Consider the following 18,053-nt stretch of genomic DNA (forward strand, 5'->3'; position numbering starts at 1 on the left):
TGCTTTTTCCTTACTTGGGCTGGAAATACGATTCTTTCTCTTTCAGGTGTTTATGTTGAATATGCCTTATTAGCATATTAAAATGGCTGTACCCAAAGACGCCATCCCTTCCTTGTTGGAATGCCAGTGCCAGATCTGTGTGGAAATCCTAAGTGAGCCTGTGACACTCCCTTGTAACCACACGCTCTGTAAACCATGCTTCCAATCGACTGTCGAAAAGGCAAATTTGTGCTGTCCCTTCTGTCGCCGCCGGGTCTCTTCGTGGACTCGGTACCATACCCGAACAAATTCTCTTGTCAATACGGAACTGTGGGAGATAATTCAAAAACACTATCCAGAGGAATGCAAGCTTAGAGCCTCTGGGCAAGAATCAGAGGAAATTGGTGAGTAAAACCCAGCGCGTTTATTGTCTAAAAACAAAAATCCTTTTAAAAGCCAATCACCACTAATCCATTTTTTAAAAATTAATTAATTAATTATTTTTTGGCTGCGTTCAGTCTTCGTGGCTGCGTGTGGGCTTTCTCTAGTTGCCGCGAGCGGGGGCTGCTCTTTGTTGCGGTGCACGGGCTTCTCATTGCAGTGGCTTCTCGTTGCGGAGCCCGGGCTATAGGCGCACGGTAGTTGCGGCACACCGGCTCAGTAGTTGTGGCTCGCCGGCTCTAGAGCACAGACTCAGTAGTTGTGGCGCACGGCCTTCGTTGCTCCGCGGCATGTAGGATCTTGCGGACCAGGGATCGAACCCGCGTCCCCTGCATTGGCAGGCAGATTCTTAACCACTGCGCCACTAGGGAAGCCCCTAATCCATTTTTTTAAAGAATCAAACAGAAAGCCCTGTTAGTGTTTGTGTAAATTTTTCAAGGGTATTTGGGTTTTATGGGTCCCAAAATGTTGATTAGGGTCAGTGGCACGATTTTGTTCATTGTCACAGCGCAGGCTGTATTCAGTTGATATTTGTTGGTTTAAAAATGAAAAGAAAAAAACCCAGAACAAAAGAATTGCCTGCTAGAGTCTTCAGTCATGTGAAAAGTTATATAAATAGTCGCAGATGAGCAATAGTGTAGTATTAGCAACAGCAGAAGTAAGGAAACTACTGGATTCTTGTGTTAATATCTTTTTCACTTTAAATTACTTTCTCTAACTTACTTGCCTGTTCATCGCCATTCATTTAATTCTTCAGTTTGCAGCTGATGCGCTCCCTGGCGACAGGCCAAATAATCGGAGACGAGGGGTTGAGGCAAGGAATACCAGTTTGGAAAGCCGGCAGATCGAGAAGATAGCCAACTAAAGTCTCAAAATAACCATCTTACCGGGTTTGGATGCCAGTGTCTTTTATAGCACAGAGAGGGGGAGGAGATGAGGAAGTGAAGTAAAAAAACCATAAATTTTGCAAATATCCCAGATGTTTCCTTGAGCAAAGGCACTTTGGTTTAACATTCAGGCAGAGGGGCAGGGTTCCCCCAGGCAAGCCATTATGTGTAGACAGTATCCTTTTAGTGAACAAAAGCAACAGGAAGCAAAGGTTAAAGTAAAAGAAACAGATCCTACATGTAGTCTGATTTACCTCTTCACTGTTACATAGGGAGCCTAAAATAGCTTTCTGTGGCCAGTTCCATCTAGTTCATCCATTTTTATTCATAGCTCTCCACAGTATGGACTATTCATTATGCTCCAAACTGAACACTGGACTCTAGCAGCCTGATCACTCACGTGATCAATAAGTCATGCGGTGTTTCATGTTTAGGCTTTGAATGTGGTGCTTATGCTCTGGTCTACTTGCCTTATTTTGGAATTCTTTTTATTGTGGTAAGTAAAATTTAACATTTTAACCATTTTTAAGTGTACAGTTCAGTGTTGTTAATTACATTCACAATGTTTTGCAGCCATCACCACTGTGTTTCCAAAACTTTTCCATTACCCCAGACAGACTCTTTAACCATTAAGCAATGACTCCCCATTCTTCCGCTCCCCGCCCCCTTTCTGGAGTTTCTAATCTCTATGAATTTGCTTGGTCTAGATTTTTCATATAAGTGTGTTCATTCAGTATGTGATCTATTGTGTCTGGCTTCTTTCACTTAGCATAATGCTTCCAAAGTTTATACAAGGTTATATCAGTACTTCTTTCTTTTTTAGGGCTGAATAATTTTATGGGTATATTATATTTTTTTCATTCATCCATTGATGGACATTTGGGTAGTTTTCATCTTTTGGCTGTTTGAACAGTGCTGATACGAATATTCATGTACAAGTATTTGTTTGAATATGTTTTCATTTCTTTTGTGTATATATCTAGGAGTGGAATTGCTGGATCATATGGTAATTCTATGTTTAGCTTTTTGAGAAACTGCCAAACTTTTCCACAGGTCTGCACCATTTTACATTCCCACCACAATGTGTAATGGTTCCAATTTCTGCACATCCTAACCAACACTTGTTATTTTCTGGGGGGGGGGGGGGGGGTTGTTTTTTTATTATTTTTTTATAGCCATCCTAGGAGGTGTTAAGTGGTAGCATAGTGTGTTTTTTAAATTGTGGTAAAGTATACATAACAAAATTTACCATTTTTAGGTGTGCAGTCCAAGGCATTAAGTACATTCACATAGGTTTGCAACCATCACCACCATCCCTTTCCAGAACTTTTTCATCTTCCCAAACTGAAACTCCATACCCATTAAACAATAATTCCCCAATTCCCTCTTTCTCCAGCCCGTGGCAACCACCATTGTTACTTCCTGCCTCTATGAATTTGACTACTTTGGGTACCTCATATAAGTAGAATCATAGTAGCTGTTTGTGCTTTTGTATCTGGCTTCTTTCTTCCTTCCTTTCCTTTGCTCCCTTCCCTTCTCTCCTCTCTCTTTCTTTTTTCCAGGAGGGCAATTTGGCAATTTTTTAAAAAATTGAAGTATAATTGACTTAACAGTATTGGTTTCAGGGGTACGGCAGTGATTCGATATTTTTATACACTACAAAATGATTGTTAGACCTGAACGGTCTCCGAGGGATCCCAGCTCGCCCAAGAACCGCCAAGAGTCGAGAGTCGCTGCAACACGCAAAAGGTTTATTAGGAATCGGTGCACCGGGGTTCCTTGGTCCTCACGCAGGAGGCCGAAGAGAAACCCCGCCCAAGCGGAATCACATACATTTTATAGCTTTCATTTTTCATTATGCAAAGTGTGGATATATCAAGGGTTTTTTTCTCATTGGTTTGTTTGTTCCGGACCGGAGTGGGGACTTGGCTCTAGTTCCTTGATTGGTTGGCTGTCGGATGCCTACTTTACATTTACCGGAGTGGGGGGGGTCTTGGCTCTAGTTCCTTGATTGGTTAGCTATCGGATGCCTACTTTACATTTTCGTGTTTTTGTGGTGGGGGGTTGAGTCACATGAGTTATGGTTGGCTGGGGCGACCTTTAAACTCTTTGGCTTAATCATTCTTATCCCCCCGCCGTAGTTGTTTGCTTGCGGTTAGGGCATGTCTCAGACATGTCCTGTTTTCCAGGCCTTTGTTGTTTGCTCGGAACGGTTTCTGCCCAGGGGGGTAGGGGTGTAAGTATAGTTAAGGTCCTACATTCCCCCCTTTTCTTTTTGCAATTAATTTCAATCATGGAATTTCAGCTTCTCTCTGCAAACTTTGATATTGTTGTCTTAGCATTAACACTTGTACTGTGCTGACACGTTGCCTGATAAAGGCTATCAAGCGATTTAAAATGCATGGTCCAAAAGTTAAGAGCAGCAACAAAATAATGAGGGGTCCTAACAAGGTCAATTTACTATTTCCTTCTTGTTTCCATCGACATTGATCTGGAGAGTTGACATTACTAAAATTAGAACTATATCCTATAGCATCATAATAAGGGGGAGGAGCAGCATAGCAAAGCCAACATGATTTGGTGGCCTCTGGATTTGTGGCATTTAGGACCCCAAAAGCCGCCTGGACCAATGAGAGCATTCGGTCTCGGGGGGCTCTGGGTTTGATTGTTATTTCTCTTAGTCCAGAAGTCTGGTTTCTTATCCCTGGTAGTATTGTGGGTGGGGCCAAGGGTAGCAGAGGGTGCCCAATCTCAGGATTGGGGCCCGTAGGGACGGGAGTAGGGGTCTCGATCTTTAATTTGATGGTCATTAGGAGCCCATCATCATATTCTGCTTTGTAAAACCTTATACCCCATGAATGGCCATCTTATACCCCATGAATGGCCATCTATCCAATTTTTGTTTTTCTTCCCAGGTTCACTAAAAGAAATTTTAAGGGGATGGCACCACATTGAACATTCTGGCACATTGTCGTGATGGGGATTTCCTTGGCTTCTAGTTTTCTGATGAGTGTAGTTGGCCATTACCTTGATAAAATCCCAGCTAGAGGTGGGTTTCCAGTAGGTGTCCCCAGTGGTTTCACATCCCCAGCTCTTGCAATAGAAATGTTCTCTTCCCCCGCACTGATAATTCAAAGACCGGTGACGATGGAACCCAGGGCATACATAAAAGGAGAGGGCCCTGAGCATGCTTCTCCGATCCTTGGTCGAACAACCTCCCCCCCCCCAGGGACTAATCCCCAGTCCCCGGGCGCTGTCCCCGGCCGATGATTCGGGGCAGTTTGTTGATCGTGATATCCCCCTACATCCCATTTAGGGGGGGCTCCCAGGGCCAACTTACAAACATCGGGGAAGAGGTCTGGCCACCAGGTCCAAGGGGCAGCGGTATGGCTAACAGACCATATTACATCTCCAGTTTGGGAAATTACCTGCCAGGTTAAACGCTGGGGCAGGTGAGGACTAAAGTTACTCACAGCCAATAGGAGTAACAAAGTCAGAGTTATGAGTCTGATGAGCGCAGGAGCTTGAGCTTGAGCGGGTTGCTGGTCTTTTGGGCCCGCCATTCCGATGATGATGCAGACGCTGGCGCAGCTTTTACGTGTGAGGCGTGAATCCAAGCAGCGATGCTGTCTACCTTTATAGCCGTGGGGGTGGTGAGCAGGACGATGTATGGTCCTTTCCACCGAGGCTCTAGCGTCTGGGTTCGGTGTCAACGGACGTACACGGAATCTCCGACTTGGAAGGGATGAGCCTCTGCTGGTGTTCCCGGTCGGTAAGCCTCTGCCAGCTGGGACCACACCTCCTTTTGGACCAACTGGAGTCCCAACAGCCTAGCATATAAGTCAGTGTTATTCTGGCAGTCAGGACTTATTCCTTCCCCGAGCGTGAGAAGGGGAGGTGGGGCCCCGTATAGAATTTCAAATGGAGTGAGATGATAGCGGGAGGGGGTATTTCTAGCCCGGAACAGGGCTAAAGGAAGGAGCACCGTTCAATCTGTACCGCCAGTCTCTATGGACAATTTAGTTAGGGTCTCTTTTAGAGTTCTATTCATGCTTTCTACCTGTCCTGAACTCTGGGGTCTATAGGCACAATGTAATTTCCAATCAGTCCCCAGGTATTTGGCCACACCCTGACTTACCTGGGTGACGAAGGCGGGACCATTATCGGATCCTATTACCTTTGGTGCCCCGAACCACGGGAAAATTTCTTCTAAGATCTTCTTGGTCACCACAGTAGCTGTCTCCTTTTTCGTTGGGAAAGCTTCTATCCATCCTGAGAAGGTATCTATGAAAACTTCTTCTAGGAAACTGCTTCCATCGGTAAACCAGGTAAAGTTGGCATCGGGGAGAGGCTGATCCATCAAGTCTGGCCTGCTACCGTGTGCTGCAGCCAATACTTCCTGACAATCATGGATGATGGTGGTGCCTTCTAGGTCGGGGTCAGGCAGCAAGGTGGCCGGGTTAAGTCCTGTGGCTGATGTAAACTTAATACGGTCTGAATTTAACAGCAGGGTTTGGTAATGAGTCATTCTGGCATTTGTTAGCCACCTGTCGGGTGGCTGACGAATCACACTTTCTAATGCATAGGGGGCTGTTATCGTTAAGTTCTATCCCAAAGTCAATTTGTCAGCATCTTTGACCAAAGCGGCCACGGCAGCGATTATTTTTAAGCAGGTGGGCCATCCTGTTGCCACAGGATCCAATTTCTTTGATAGGTACGCAACCGGGCGATACCAGGGGCCCAGTTTCTGAGTTAGTACTCCCTTTGCGATACCTTTATTCTCGGCCACGTACAGATGGAAAGGCTTAGTTACATCCGGTAGCCCCAAAGCCGGGGCTGATAGTAGGGCTCGTTTAATTTGGTCAAAAGCCCGTTGTTCTTTATCACCCCAAGCGAAAGGGATGCCGTTCTTGGTCAGGGGATACAAAGGGGCTGCTAATTCAGCAAACCCTGGAATCCATAGCCTACAGAATCCGGCCGTCCCCAAAAATGCCCTAACCTGTTTAGGACTCTTGGGGGCCGGTATGTGGGCAACGGTGTTTTTCCTGCTTTCCGAGAGCCATCTCTGTCCTTCTTTTAGCAAGTACCCCAGGTAACTGACCTGTCGTTGACATATTTGTGCTTTCTTCGCTGAAGCCCGATATCCCAGTGTCTCAAGTTCCGTTAATAGCCTTTCAGTCCCCCTGATGCAGTCTTCTTGGGTCTCTGCCGCTAAAAGAAGATCATCAACTTATTGAAGGAGAGTTACCTGTGGGTTAGACTCTCTATAGGATGCCAAATCCTGGTGTAGGGCCTCGTCGAAAATGGTGGGGGAGTTCTTGAATCCTTGGGGTAGGCGAGTCCAGGTCAGCTGGCCTGACATCCCCGACGCTGGATCCTTCCATTCGAATGCAAAGTAATGCTGGCTGAGAGAGGAGAGTCTCAGGCAGAAGAAAGCATCTTTAAGATCCAAAACAGTGTACCAAGTGTGCTGAGGTGGAAGAGTACTTAAGAGATTGTAGGGGTTGGGCACCGTGGGGTGGAGGTCCACTACTTGCTTATTCACCTCACGTAGGTCTTGTACCGGCCGGTAATCATTAGTTCCTGGCTTTTTAACTGGTAAAAGAGGGGTATTCCATGCAGATTGGCACCTTACCAGGATCCCTAATTCCAGCAACCTTTGTATGTGAGGACGAATGCCATCCCGAGCTTCTTTGCTCATAGGGTACTGGCGGACTGTCACCGGGGTGGCGGTTGCTTTGAGTTCTACCACCACGGGGGGGGCGATATTTTGCCATTCCCATACCGGCAGTTTCTGCCCAAGCCTGTGGAAACCTGGTCACCCAATCCTGCATATCAACTTGTGGAGGCGAGGGCACTTCATATAACCTATGTTCATCTTCCAGCTTCATAGTCAAAATTTGGAGTAATCTCCCTTGGTTGTCAGTTATAGTGGGCCCTTCTGGTTGAAAGTGGATTTGGGCCCCCACCTTAGAGAGTAAGTCCCTGCCTAGCAGAGGGTATGGGCACTCAGGTATGACCAAGAATGAGTGGGTTACTTGTCCCACCCCAAGGTCTACTGTCCTTCGTGTGGTCCATGAGTACTGCTTATTTCCTGTAGCCCCCTGGACCCATGACCTTTTAGTTGAGAGGGGGCCTTTTGGGTGGAGGAGGACTGAGTGCTGAGCTCCGGTGTCTACCAAGAACTGGACGGGTTCCCCCCTCCACTTTAAGAGTTACCCTGGGCTCGGGGAGAGGGTCCGAGCCCTGACTTCCCTAATCTTCCTCTTCCAGGGGTAAAATTTTGTCTCTGGTTGGTTTTCCGCCGTTCTTCTTTTTAGGGCATTCTCTTACCCAGTGACCTTTTTCTTTACAGTAAGCACATTGATCCTTGTCTAATGGTCGCCTTCCTGTCCGCCCTTCCTGTCTATTCCTGTCTCTAATATTTCCTCCTCTGACTACAGTGGCCAGTATCTTACTCAAATTCCTCTCTTGCCACTTGTCCCGCCTTAATTCACGGGCCTCTTGCTCCTTCGGCTTCCTTTCTTCCCTTTCCTCTTCTGTTTCCCTCTTATTATATACTTTATCTGCCTCTTTTACTAAGTCCTGAAGTGAGAAACCTTGTAGGCCATCCAGCCTTTGTAACTTCTTTCTAATGTCAGGGGCCGCCTGGTCAATAAAGGCCATTGCTATGGTGGCCTTATGTTCCTCAGAAGTTGGATCATAAGGAGTGAACCGTCTAAAAGCCTCCATTAAGCATTCTAGGAACACGGTTGGCGACTCCTGGGGCCCCTGAGTTACCTCTCTTACCTTGGCCAAATTCGTGGGGCGCCTGGCCGCTCCATGGAGACCCGCCACCAGAGCCTGGCGATACATCTTCAGGTGCTCCTACCTTCTGGGGTATTGAAGTCCCAATTCGGCCTGACGAGTGGAAAACCGGCATCAATCTTGTTAGGCAACTGGGTAGGTTGCCCATTGGCGCCTAACACATTCTTTCTAGCCTCCAAGAGAACCCGTTGCCTTTCCTCAGTTGTGAGGAGAGTCTGGAGGAGCTGTTGACAATCGTCCCAGGTGGGTTGGTGGGAGAAGACAAGAGACTATTAAAGCAGTGAGAGCCTGTGGATTTTCAGAGAAAGTAGGTTTATGCATCTTCCAGTTATAAAGATCTTCAGAGGAAAAGGGCCAGTATTGGAGGGGCCTATTCCCGTGGTTATCGGGGGGGCCATATTCTCTAAGGGGTAGAGCGGTAGAATCCGGGGAAATAGCCCTCCGGCTTCTGGTGCCCGCCGAGGGGACCCCCCCCCCGCCACAACAGGTGGCCCTATTGGTGCGGAGGGTTGTGGAGCTGGGGAATCGGGAGGCGGTATGGGGTCTAGGGCTGGAGGGTAAGGTGGTGGTGGGGGATCGAGGAGAAGCAGATCGGACTGCAAGTCTGGATATATCGCCTTTGGTGGGTCCGGGGCTGCAGATGACTTCTCAGCGTCCGGGGCTTTCTTCAGGGCCAGTACTTCCGACCGTGCTGGTGCGCATGCAGACATGCCTGTTGAGGGAACAAAGGGCCGGACCCACGGAGGCGGGGAGAGAACCAGATCTTCCCAGACCAGGATATATAGTATCTGGTCTGGGTGTCCGTGGGGTCCTGTGTTAAAGACCCTAGACTTGACTAGCCTGACCTGATCTAACAGAAAGGATCCCTCGGGTGGCCACCCCGTCTGAAATGTAGGCCACTCAGAGGTACACAGCATTTGCCATCTCCCTTTCCTTACTTCTACCGAAAGGTTGTGGGCCCTAGCCCTAACTTCGGTCCAGTGACTTAGTGTGAGAGAGAGAAGAGTCGTCATAGTTTGTCCCATTATCGTCCGTCAGGAGAAAGATAGAGCACAGGAGAACAATAAAATTTCAGAAGACACACATTAATATTGCCGCCGCGAGCTCGTTTTATAACTGCAACCAACTCAGATTCAGATGGCAGTTTGTATATCCTGCCAGGACCGGTGAAGGGGAGACAAAATTTGTCTCTCCTTCCAGATGGACCACCAGGGCGTCCCCCAGGGTCCGTGGACACCAGCTATTGGCACGTCTGCCTAGCCAGGAGTCCAATACAGATTTCACAGCGAGCCGGTTCGCACGGCTTCTTTCTGATGGCGGCTTACAGAGGACAGAAGACGAACAGACAGACAATTAGGCCTACCTGATACCTCCGACTCCCGATGTTCTTGTGACCCGGGGGCGAGTGGGGATCCCGGACGAGCCCCCAAATGTTAGACCTGAACGGTCTCCGAGGGATCCCAGCTCGCCCAAGAACCGCCAAGAGTCGAGAGTCGCTGCAACACGCAAGAGGTTTATTAGGAGCCGGTGCACCGGGGTTCCTTGGTCCTCACGCAGGAGGCCGAAGAGGAACCCCGCCCAAGCGGAATCACATACATTTTATAGCTTTCATTTTTCATTATGCAAAGTGTGGATATATCAAGGGTTTTTTTCTCATTGGTTTGTTTGTTCCGGACCGGAGTGGGGACTTGGCTCTAGTTCCTTGATTGGTTGGCTGTCGGATGCCTATTTTACATTTACCGGAGTGGGGGGGGGGGGTCTTGGCTCTAGTTCCTTGATTGGTTAGCTGTCGGATGCCTACTTTACATTTTCGTGTTTTTGTGGTGGGGGGTTGAGTCACATGAGTTATGGTTGGCTGGGGCGACCTTTAAACTCTTTGGCTTAATCATTCTTATCCCCCCCCCGCCGTAGTTGTTTGCTTGCGGTTAGGGCATGTCTCAGACATGTCCTGTTTTCCAGGCCTTTGTTGTTTGCTCGGAACGGTTTCTGCCCAGGGGGGTAGGGGTGTAAGTATAGTTAAGGTCCTACATGATCACCTTCTTTCACTTAGCATAATGTCAGAGTTCATCCATGTTGTAGCATGGGTCGGAATTTCATTCCTTTCTATGACTAAATAATATTTCATTGTATGTATTTACCATGCTTTGTTTATGCCTTCATCTGTCAATGGATCTTTGGGTTACTTCCATCTTTGGCTTCCACCTTTTGGCTATTGTGAATAATGCTGGTATGAACACTGGTGTACGAGTGTCTATATCCCCGTTTTCAACTCTTGGGTATGTACCCAGAAAGGAACTGCTGGATCATATGGTAATTCTATGTTTAATTTTTTGAGGAACTGCTATACTCTTCCATAGCAGCTTTACAATCTTAAAACACTCCCACCAGCAATGTGCAAGGGTTCCTTTTAAGGATGTCTTTGTCAGCATTTGTTACTTTATGGTTTTGTTTTGTTTGTTTGATACAGCCATCCTAGTAGGTGGGAGATGCTATCCCATTGTGGTTTTGATTTGCATTTTCCGAATGACTAATGATATTGAGCATCTTTTCATGTGCTTATTGGCCATTGCATATCTTCTTTGGAAAGATGTTTATTTAAGTCCTTTGGCATTTTTTAATTGGGTATTTGTTTTTTTGTTATTGAGTTGTTAGTATTCCTAATATATTCTGGAGTTAACCCTTATCCGATATGATTTGCAAATATTTTCTCATTCCATAGGTTGCCATTTCACTTTATTGATTGTGTCCTTTGATGCACAGAAGTATTTAAGTTTGATATAGTCCTATTTGTCTATTTTTACTTTTGTTACTTGTGCTTTTGGTGTCATATCCAAGAAATCATTCCTAAACCCCATGTCATGAAGCTTTTCCCCTATTTTCTTCAGGAGCTTTATATGTAGTTTTAGGTGGCCGTTCAGTAAGTATGACTAAAAAGTGGTGATGGGCAATTAACTCTCATTGTATAAAAGTGTCTTCTGTAAAATGTTTGAGGTTAAGATGGTAAAGATAATAATGTAAGTGGTGGACAGTTACAATTTGTGGCTGCACAACATCTTACATTTTGATAGTTTCCTACCTAAGGGTTCTGTCTTCTCCACGAAATTACAGGATTCATATTTCCCATCTCCTAGGGTCAGGCATGTGACCCAAGACCTGGATTTAGAAGTAAACAATGTGAATATGTAGCAGTGAGCAGGAAGATTGACCTGCAAGGCTGGTGACAGAGAAACCCACTTCTTCAGGGGCAGCACTGCTTGGACTTTTGGAATCCAGGTCTAAGCAGCAGCGGAAATGGTATTTTTGCTAGAAAAACTCTCATGGTGTAATTGGGCATTATTGCTTATAACATACCTTTAGGACCTGGGTCTCAGGCCCACCCAAAGATTATTTCTATATTTGATTTCTATAATATGCTATTACTAGGCAGACCTATTTGATAATTGATAGCAAGATTAGTTGCAAGTAGGAGACCTTCAAAGGTGTGGGAATCTCACATTGATTGTAGGAACTGTTTGGGTTTGATGGCAGTGAGGATAAAATTAGTTACAGAGGATGTGACTTTAGCAGTCCAATATCATGCAGTGATGAAACAGTTCCTTAAGGTATTACCTAGAGTAAAGTGCCCATTTAAGGAGAGGCTATGGGTGCTTGCCAAGGGTTTGTATAGTATTCTTCCCCCCCCCCCAATTACTCAGAAATTTTACTTAAGTAGAATTCTTTCTTAAGGCATTAAAAACCCAGGAAGAGGGCTTCCCTGGTGGCGCAGTGGTTGAGAGTCCGCCTGCCTATGCAGGGGACACGGGTTCGTTCCCCGGTCCGGGGGGATCCCACATGCCGCAGAGTGGCTGTACTGCTGAGCCTGCGTGTCCGGAGCCTGTGCTCCGCGGAGCGGGAGAGGCCACAACAGTGAGAGGCCCGTGTACCACAAAAAACAAAAACAAAAAAAACCCAGGAAGTTTCTGTGATTTCCCTTTTTCTCATCTTTTGCAGTCATAGGCTGATACTGTCAAAAACCAGAGACTGAGCTTGTGAGTTGATGAATTACAACATAAATTGAGTTTAAAATCTCACTAGATCTCTTATAAAAGTTAAGGGGCTTAGTAGGGAAAAGAGTGGGACCATAAAATTGGACAGTTACATAGGGCTGATTTGGGTGACTGGTACCTCAGACCCCACTTCTGAACTAAATTCTCTGAATGTTACAAATTTTGATCAACTATGTGCAAGAGACGTAGCAACAAATAATGACTTAAACAAGGAAGACATCTTTTCTCAACAAGAAGTTCAGAGGCTGGCAGTCTAGGACTTGACTCATGTGGATGTCATCAAGGAACCAGGTTCCTCCCCTTTTTTTGCCCCCTGCATCCTTAGTATTGGCTTTTGTCCTCGTGGTCACAGTACAGATGCTGTGCTCCCATATTCCAGCATGGACAAGGAGGAAGGGGGTGGTGTCCCTATTACAAAGGTAAAACCCACAGATAAGAGTTCTGCTTGTTTTAGCGGGACACATTTTCTTGTACACAGTTGAGGTTCTTTTAATAAGGAAGCAAAGAAGACTGGATGTGAAATAGGAAACTAACAGAGTCCATCATAATGTCATTCTTTAAAATAAGCCTTCATGATACACAGTTATTATCTGTAGTCAGTCCAAGCCATTGCATGTCATGTGAGCACATCTGTTTGCTTTCTTGTGAGTGCTATTTAAGTTTATTTTTTAAAATTACATAGCTTTATTGAAGTATAATTATAGCTTTATTGAAGTATAATTAATGTGCAGTAACTGAGTATATTTAAAATTTGCAATTTGACAAGTTTTGATAAGAGCATCTTTTCATGTGCTTTTTTGCTGTCTGTTTTGGTAAAGAGTCTGTTCAGATCTCAGGCTCATTTTTTTTCTTATTGGGTTGTATATCCTTTTTTTTACCCCACCCCACCCCCACCCCCTGTGCAGTTAAGCATGTGGGATCTTAGTTCCCTGACCAGGGATTGAACTTGCGCCCCTTCATTGGAAGCGCAGAGTCTTATCCACTGGACTGCCAGGGAAGTCCCTAAGTTTTTAACCAATTTTGAGTTAATTTTTGTATATGGTGTGAGGGAAGGGTCCAACTTCATTCTTTTACATGTGGATATCTCATTTTCCTGGTGCCATTTGTTGATAAGACAGTTATTTTGAAGTTTTTGTTTGGTAAGTGATGTCTAGACTTCCTTAGGGATGATTTCTGTTCCTTTGAATTGTCCAAACTTTCTTGTTTCTTAGTATGCCTTATGGTTGGTTCTTTGGAGAAAATTGAACATTTGAATATTACAATGTGGTAACTCTGGGAATCAGATTCTTCCCTTTCCCTGGGGTTTACCATTTTTTTTATTCTTGAAGGCTATAATAGGCCATTTGTTACTGAGTTTCCCAAACTATTTTTGCAAAGACTATATTCCTTAATGTGTGTTGTCACCGAGTCTTTGTCTTAGTTTGTGTTCAGTTAGTGTTTTGACAGATTTCTTTGAATGTCAGGAGCTGAAAAAACAAGAAAGAGAAACAAAACAAAGAAGCAGTTCTCTGTCTTGGCACATTGGCTTGGGGCCAAGGCTGTCCTTCAACACTTAGCCAGCCTTGAAGTCAGCCTGGGATCAGCCCAAGGTGAAAGCTTAGGGTCTTCGCAGATGTTTTCTGAGTGTGTATCTTGCCCTGAGTCTGCTCATTTCCCTCCAGAACCAGGAACAAGTGTCCCAATCTGAGAACGTGGGTTTCCCTCTTAAAGACTGCCAGTATGCTGATGAGGGTGTGGGGCAAAAACAAGTAAAGTGTCTCCAAAATTTCCCTACTGCTTTTCAGATTGGCTTTTTCTTTTTCTTTCTTTTTTTTTTAACATTTAATGTTATAATTCACATTTACTTGGCGTTAGAAGAATAAGAGAGATACAACACTAGGATCTCCATAGAGATATATCTTAGCCAAACCACTAAAAAACCCCATTGGAAACAGCAAGACATTTTTTTCTGAATTTTTCAATTTTATTTTATTTATTTTTTATACAGTAGGTTCTTATTAGTTACCTATTTTATACATATTAATGTATATATGTCAATCCCAATTGCCCAGTTCATCCCACCACCACTACCCACCCTGCCACTTTCCCCCTACAGTGTCCATATGTTTGTTCTCTACAGCTGTGTCTCTATCTCTGCCCTGCAAACCAGTTCATCTGTACCATTTTTCTAGGTTCCACATATATGTGTTAATATACTATATATATTTTTTCTCTTTCTGACTTACTTCACTCTGTATGAGAGTCTCTAGAACCATCCACGTCTCTACAAATGACCCAATTTAGTTCCTTTTTATGGCTGAGTAATATTCCATCATTGTATATATGTACCACATCTATCCATCTGTCTGTCGATAGGCATCTAGGTTGCTTCCATGTCTTGGCTTTTGTAAATAATGCTGCAATGGACATTGGGGTGCATGTGTCTTTTTGAATTATGGTTTTCTCTGGGTATATGCCCAGTTAGTGGGATTGCTGGATCATATGGTACTTCTATTTTTAGTTTTTTAAGGAACCTCCATACTGTTCTCTGTAGTGGCTGTATTGATTTACATTCCCACTAACAGTGCAAGAGGGTTCCCTTTTCTCCGCACCTTCTCCGTCATTTGCTGTTTGTAGATTTTCTGATGATGCCCATTCTAACTGGTGTGAGGTTTTACCTCATTGTACTTTTGATTTGCATTTCTCTAATAATTAGTGATGTTGAGCAGCTTTTCGTGTGCTTCTTGGCCATCTGTATGTCTTTGGAGAAATGTGTATTTAGGTCTTCTGCCCATTTTTGGATTGGGTTGTTTGTTTTTTTAATATTGAGCTGCATGAGCTGTTTATGTATTTTGGAGATTATTCCTTTGTCCGTTGATTAGTTTGCAAATATTTTCTCCCATTCTGAGGGTTGTCTTTTCATCTTGTTTATGGTTTCCTTTGCTGTGCAAAAGCTTTGAAGTTTCATTAGGTCTCATTTGTTTATTTGCTTTTATTTCCATTACTCTAGGAGGTGGATCAAAAAAGATCTTGCTGTGATTTATGTCAAAGAGTGTTCTTCCTATGTTTTCCTCTAAGAGTTTTATAGTGTCCGGTCTTAAATTTAGGTCGCTAATCCATTTTGAGTTCATTTTTGTGTATGGTGTTAGGGAGTGTTCTAATTTCATTCTTTTACATGTAGCTGTCCAGTTCTCCCAGCACCACTTGTTGAAGAGACTGTCTTTTCTCCATTGTATATCCTTGCCTCCTTTGTCATAGATTAGTTGACCATAGGTGTGTGGGTTTATCTCTGGGCTTTCTATCCTGTTCCATTGATCTATATTTCTGTTTTTCTGCCAGTACCATATTGTCTTGATTACTGAAGCTTTGTAGTGTAGTCTGCAATCAGGGAGTCTGATTCCTCCAGCTCAGTTTTTTTCCCTCAAGACTGCTTTTACTATTCAAGGTCTTTTGTGTCTCTGTACAAATTTTAAGATTTTTTTTGTTCTAGTTCTGTAAAACAAGACCACTGGTAATTTGATAGGGATTGCATTGAATCTGTAGATTGCTTTGGGTAGTAGAGTCATTTTCACAATATTGATTCTTCCAATGTAAGAACATGATATATCTCTCCATCTATTGGTATCATCTTTAATTTCTTTCATCAGTGTCTTACAGTTTTCTGCATATAGGTCTTTTGCCTCCCTAGGTAGGTTTATTCCTAGGTATTCTTTTTGTTGCAGTGGTAAATGGGAGTGTTTCCTTAATTTCTCTTTCAGATTTTTCATCATTAGTGTGTAGGAATGCAAGAGATTTTTGTGCATTAATTTTGTATCCTGCAACTTTACCAAATTCATTGATTATCTCTAGTAGTTTTCTGGTGGCATCTTTAGGATTCTCTATGTGTAGTAACATGTCATCTGCAAACAGTGACAGTTTTACTTCTTCTTTTCCAATTTGTATTTCTTTTTCTTCTCTGATTGCCATGGCTAGGACTTCCAGAACTTTGTTGAATAATAGTGGTGAGAGTGGACATACTTGTCTCATTCCTGATCTTAGAGGAAATGCTTTCAGTATTTCACCATTGAGAATAATGTTTGCTGTGGGTTTGTCGTATATGGACTTTATTATGTTGAGGTAGATTCCCTCTATGCTCACTTTCTGGAGAGTTTTTATCATAAATGGGTGTTGAATTTTGTCAAAAGCTTTTTCTGCATCTATTGAGATCATATGGTTTTACTTCTTCAATTTGTTAATACGGTGTATCACATTGATTGATTTGCATATATTGAAGGATCCTTGCATCCCTGTGATAAATCCCACTTGATCATGGTGTATGATCCTTTTAATGTGTTGTTGGATTCTGTTTGCTAGTATGTTGAGGATTTTTGCATGTATATTCATCAGTGATATTGGTCTGTAATCTCCTTTTTTTGTAGTATCTTTGTCTGGTTTTGGTATCAGGGTGATGGTTGCCTCATAGAATAAGTTTGGGAGTGTTCCTTCCTCTGCAATTTTTTGGAAGAGTTTGAGAAGGATGGGTGTTAGCTCTTCTCTAAATGTTTGATAGAATTCACCTGTGAAGCCATCTGGTCTGGGACTTTTGTTTGTTGGAAGATTTTTAATCACAGTTTTAATTTCATTACTTGTGATTGGTCTGTTCATATTTTCTATTTCTTCCTGGTTCAGTCTTGGAAGGTTATACTTTTCTATGAATTTGTCCATTTCTTCCAGGTTGTCCATTTTATTGGCATAGAATTGCTTGTAGTAGTCTCTTACGATGCTTTGTATTTCTGCGATGTCCGTTGTAACTTCTCCTTTTTCATTTCTAATTTTATTGATTTGAGTCCTCTCCCTCTTTTTCTTAATGAGTCTGGCTAAAGGTTTATCAATTTTGTTTATCTTCTCAAAGCAAACCAGCTTTTAGGTTTTTTTGATTTTTGCCATTGTTTTCTTTGTTTCTGTTTCTTTTATTTCTGCTCTTATCTTTATGATTTCTTTCCGTCTCTTAACTTTGGGTTTTATTTGTTCTTCTTTCTCTAGTTCCTTTAGTTGTAAGGTTAGATTGTTTATTTGAGATTTTTTTTGTTTCTTGAGGTAGGCCTGTATTGCTGTAAACATCCCTCTTAGAACTGCTTTTGCTGTATCCCATGGGTTTTGGATCATTGTGTTTTTGTTGTAATTTGTCTGTAGGTATTTTTTGATTTCGTCTTTGATTTCTTCAGTGATCTCTTGGTTATTTAGTAACATAGTGTTTAGCCTCCATGTGTTTGTGTATTTTTACTTTTTTTTTTTCCCTGTAATTGATTTCTAATCTCATAGCATTTTGGTTGGAAAAGATTCTTGATATGATTTCAATTTTCTTAAATTTACTGAGGCTTGATTTATGACCCAAGATGTGATCTATCCTGGAGAATGCTCTGTGCGCACTTGAAAAGAAAGTGTAATCTGCTGTTTTTGGATGGAATGTCCTATAAATATCAATTAAATCTACCTGGTCTGTTGTGTCATTTAAAGCTTGTGTCTCCTTATTAATTTTCTGTCTGGATGATCTGTCCATTGGAGTAAGTGAAGTGTTAAAGTCCCCCACTATTATTGTGTTACTGTCGATTTCCTCTTTTATGAAGTGTTAAAGTCCCCCACTATTATTGTGTTACTGTCGATTTCCTCTTTTATAGCTGTTAGCTGTTGCCTTATGTATTGAAGTGCTCCTATGTTGGGTGCATATATATTTATAATTGTTATATCTTTTTGGATCGAGCCCTTGATCATTATATAGTGTCCTTCCTTGTCTCTTGTAACATTCTTTATTTTAAAGTCTATTTTATCTGATATGAGTATTGCTACTCCAGCTTTCTTTTTGATTTCCATTTGCATGGAATATCTTTTTCCATCCCCTCACTTACAGTCTCTGTGTTTCCCTAGGTCTGAAGTG

General features: G+C 43.2%; 1 protein-coding gene across 5 annotated transcripts in view; it reads left to right on the forward strand.

Annotated features, from left to right (window-relative positions):
- Positions 1 to 18,053, forward strand: part of RNF168 (ring finger protein 168) — a 54,395-nt gene that overhangs the window by 639 nt on the left and 35,703 nt on the right. For all 5 annotated transcript variants that reach the window (XM_059065225.2, XM_067034316.1, XM_067034313.1 and 2 more), the window contains exon 2: positions 47 to 383. In XM_059065225.2, coding sequence (XP_058921208.1) covers positions 83 to 383 — 301 coding nt within the window. In that variant the 5' untranslated portion in view covers positions 47 to 82. The remainder of the gene's footprint in view (positions 1 to 46; positions 384 to 18,053) is intronic.

Source organism: Kogia breviceps, chromosome 5 (assembly GCF_026419965.1).
Source record: "Kogia breviceps isolate mKogBre1 chromosome 5, mKogBre1 haplotype 1, whole genome shotgun sequence".
NCBI classification, from domain to species: Eukaryota; Metazoa; Chordata; class Mammalia; order Artiodactyla; family Physeteridae; genus Kogia; species Kogia breviceps.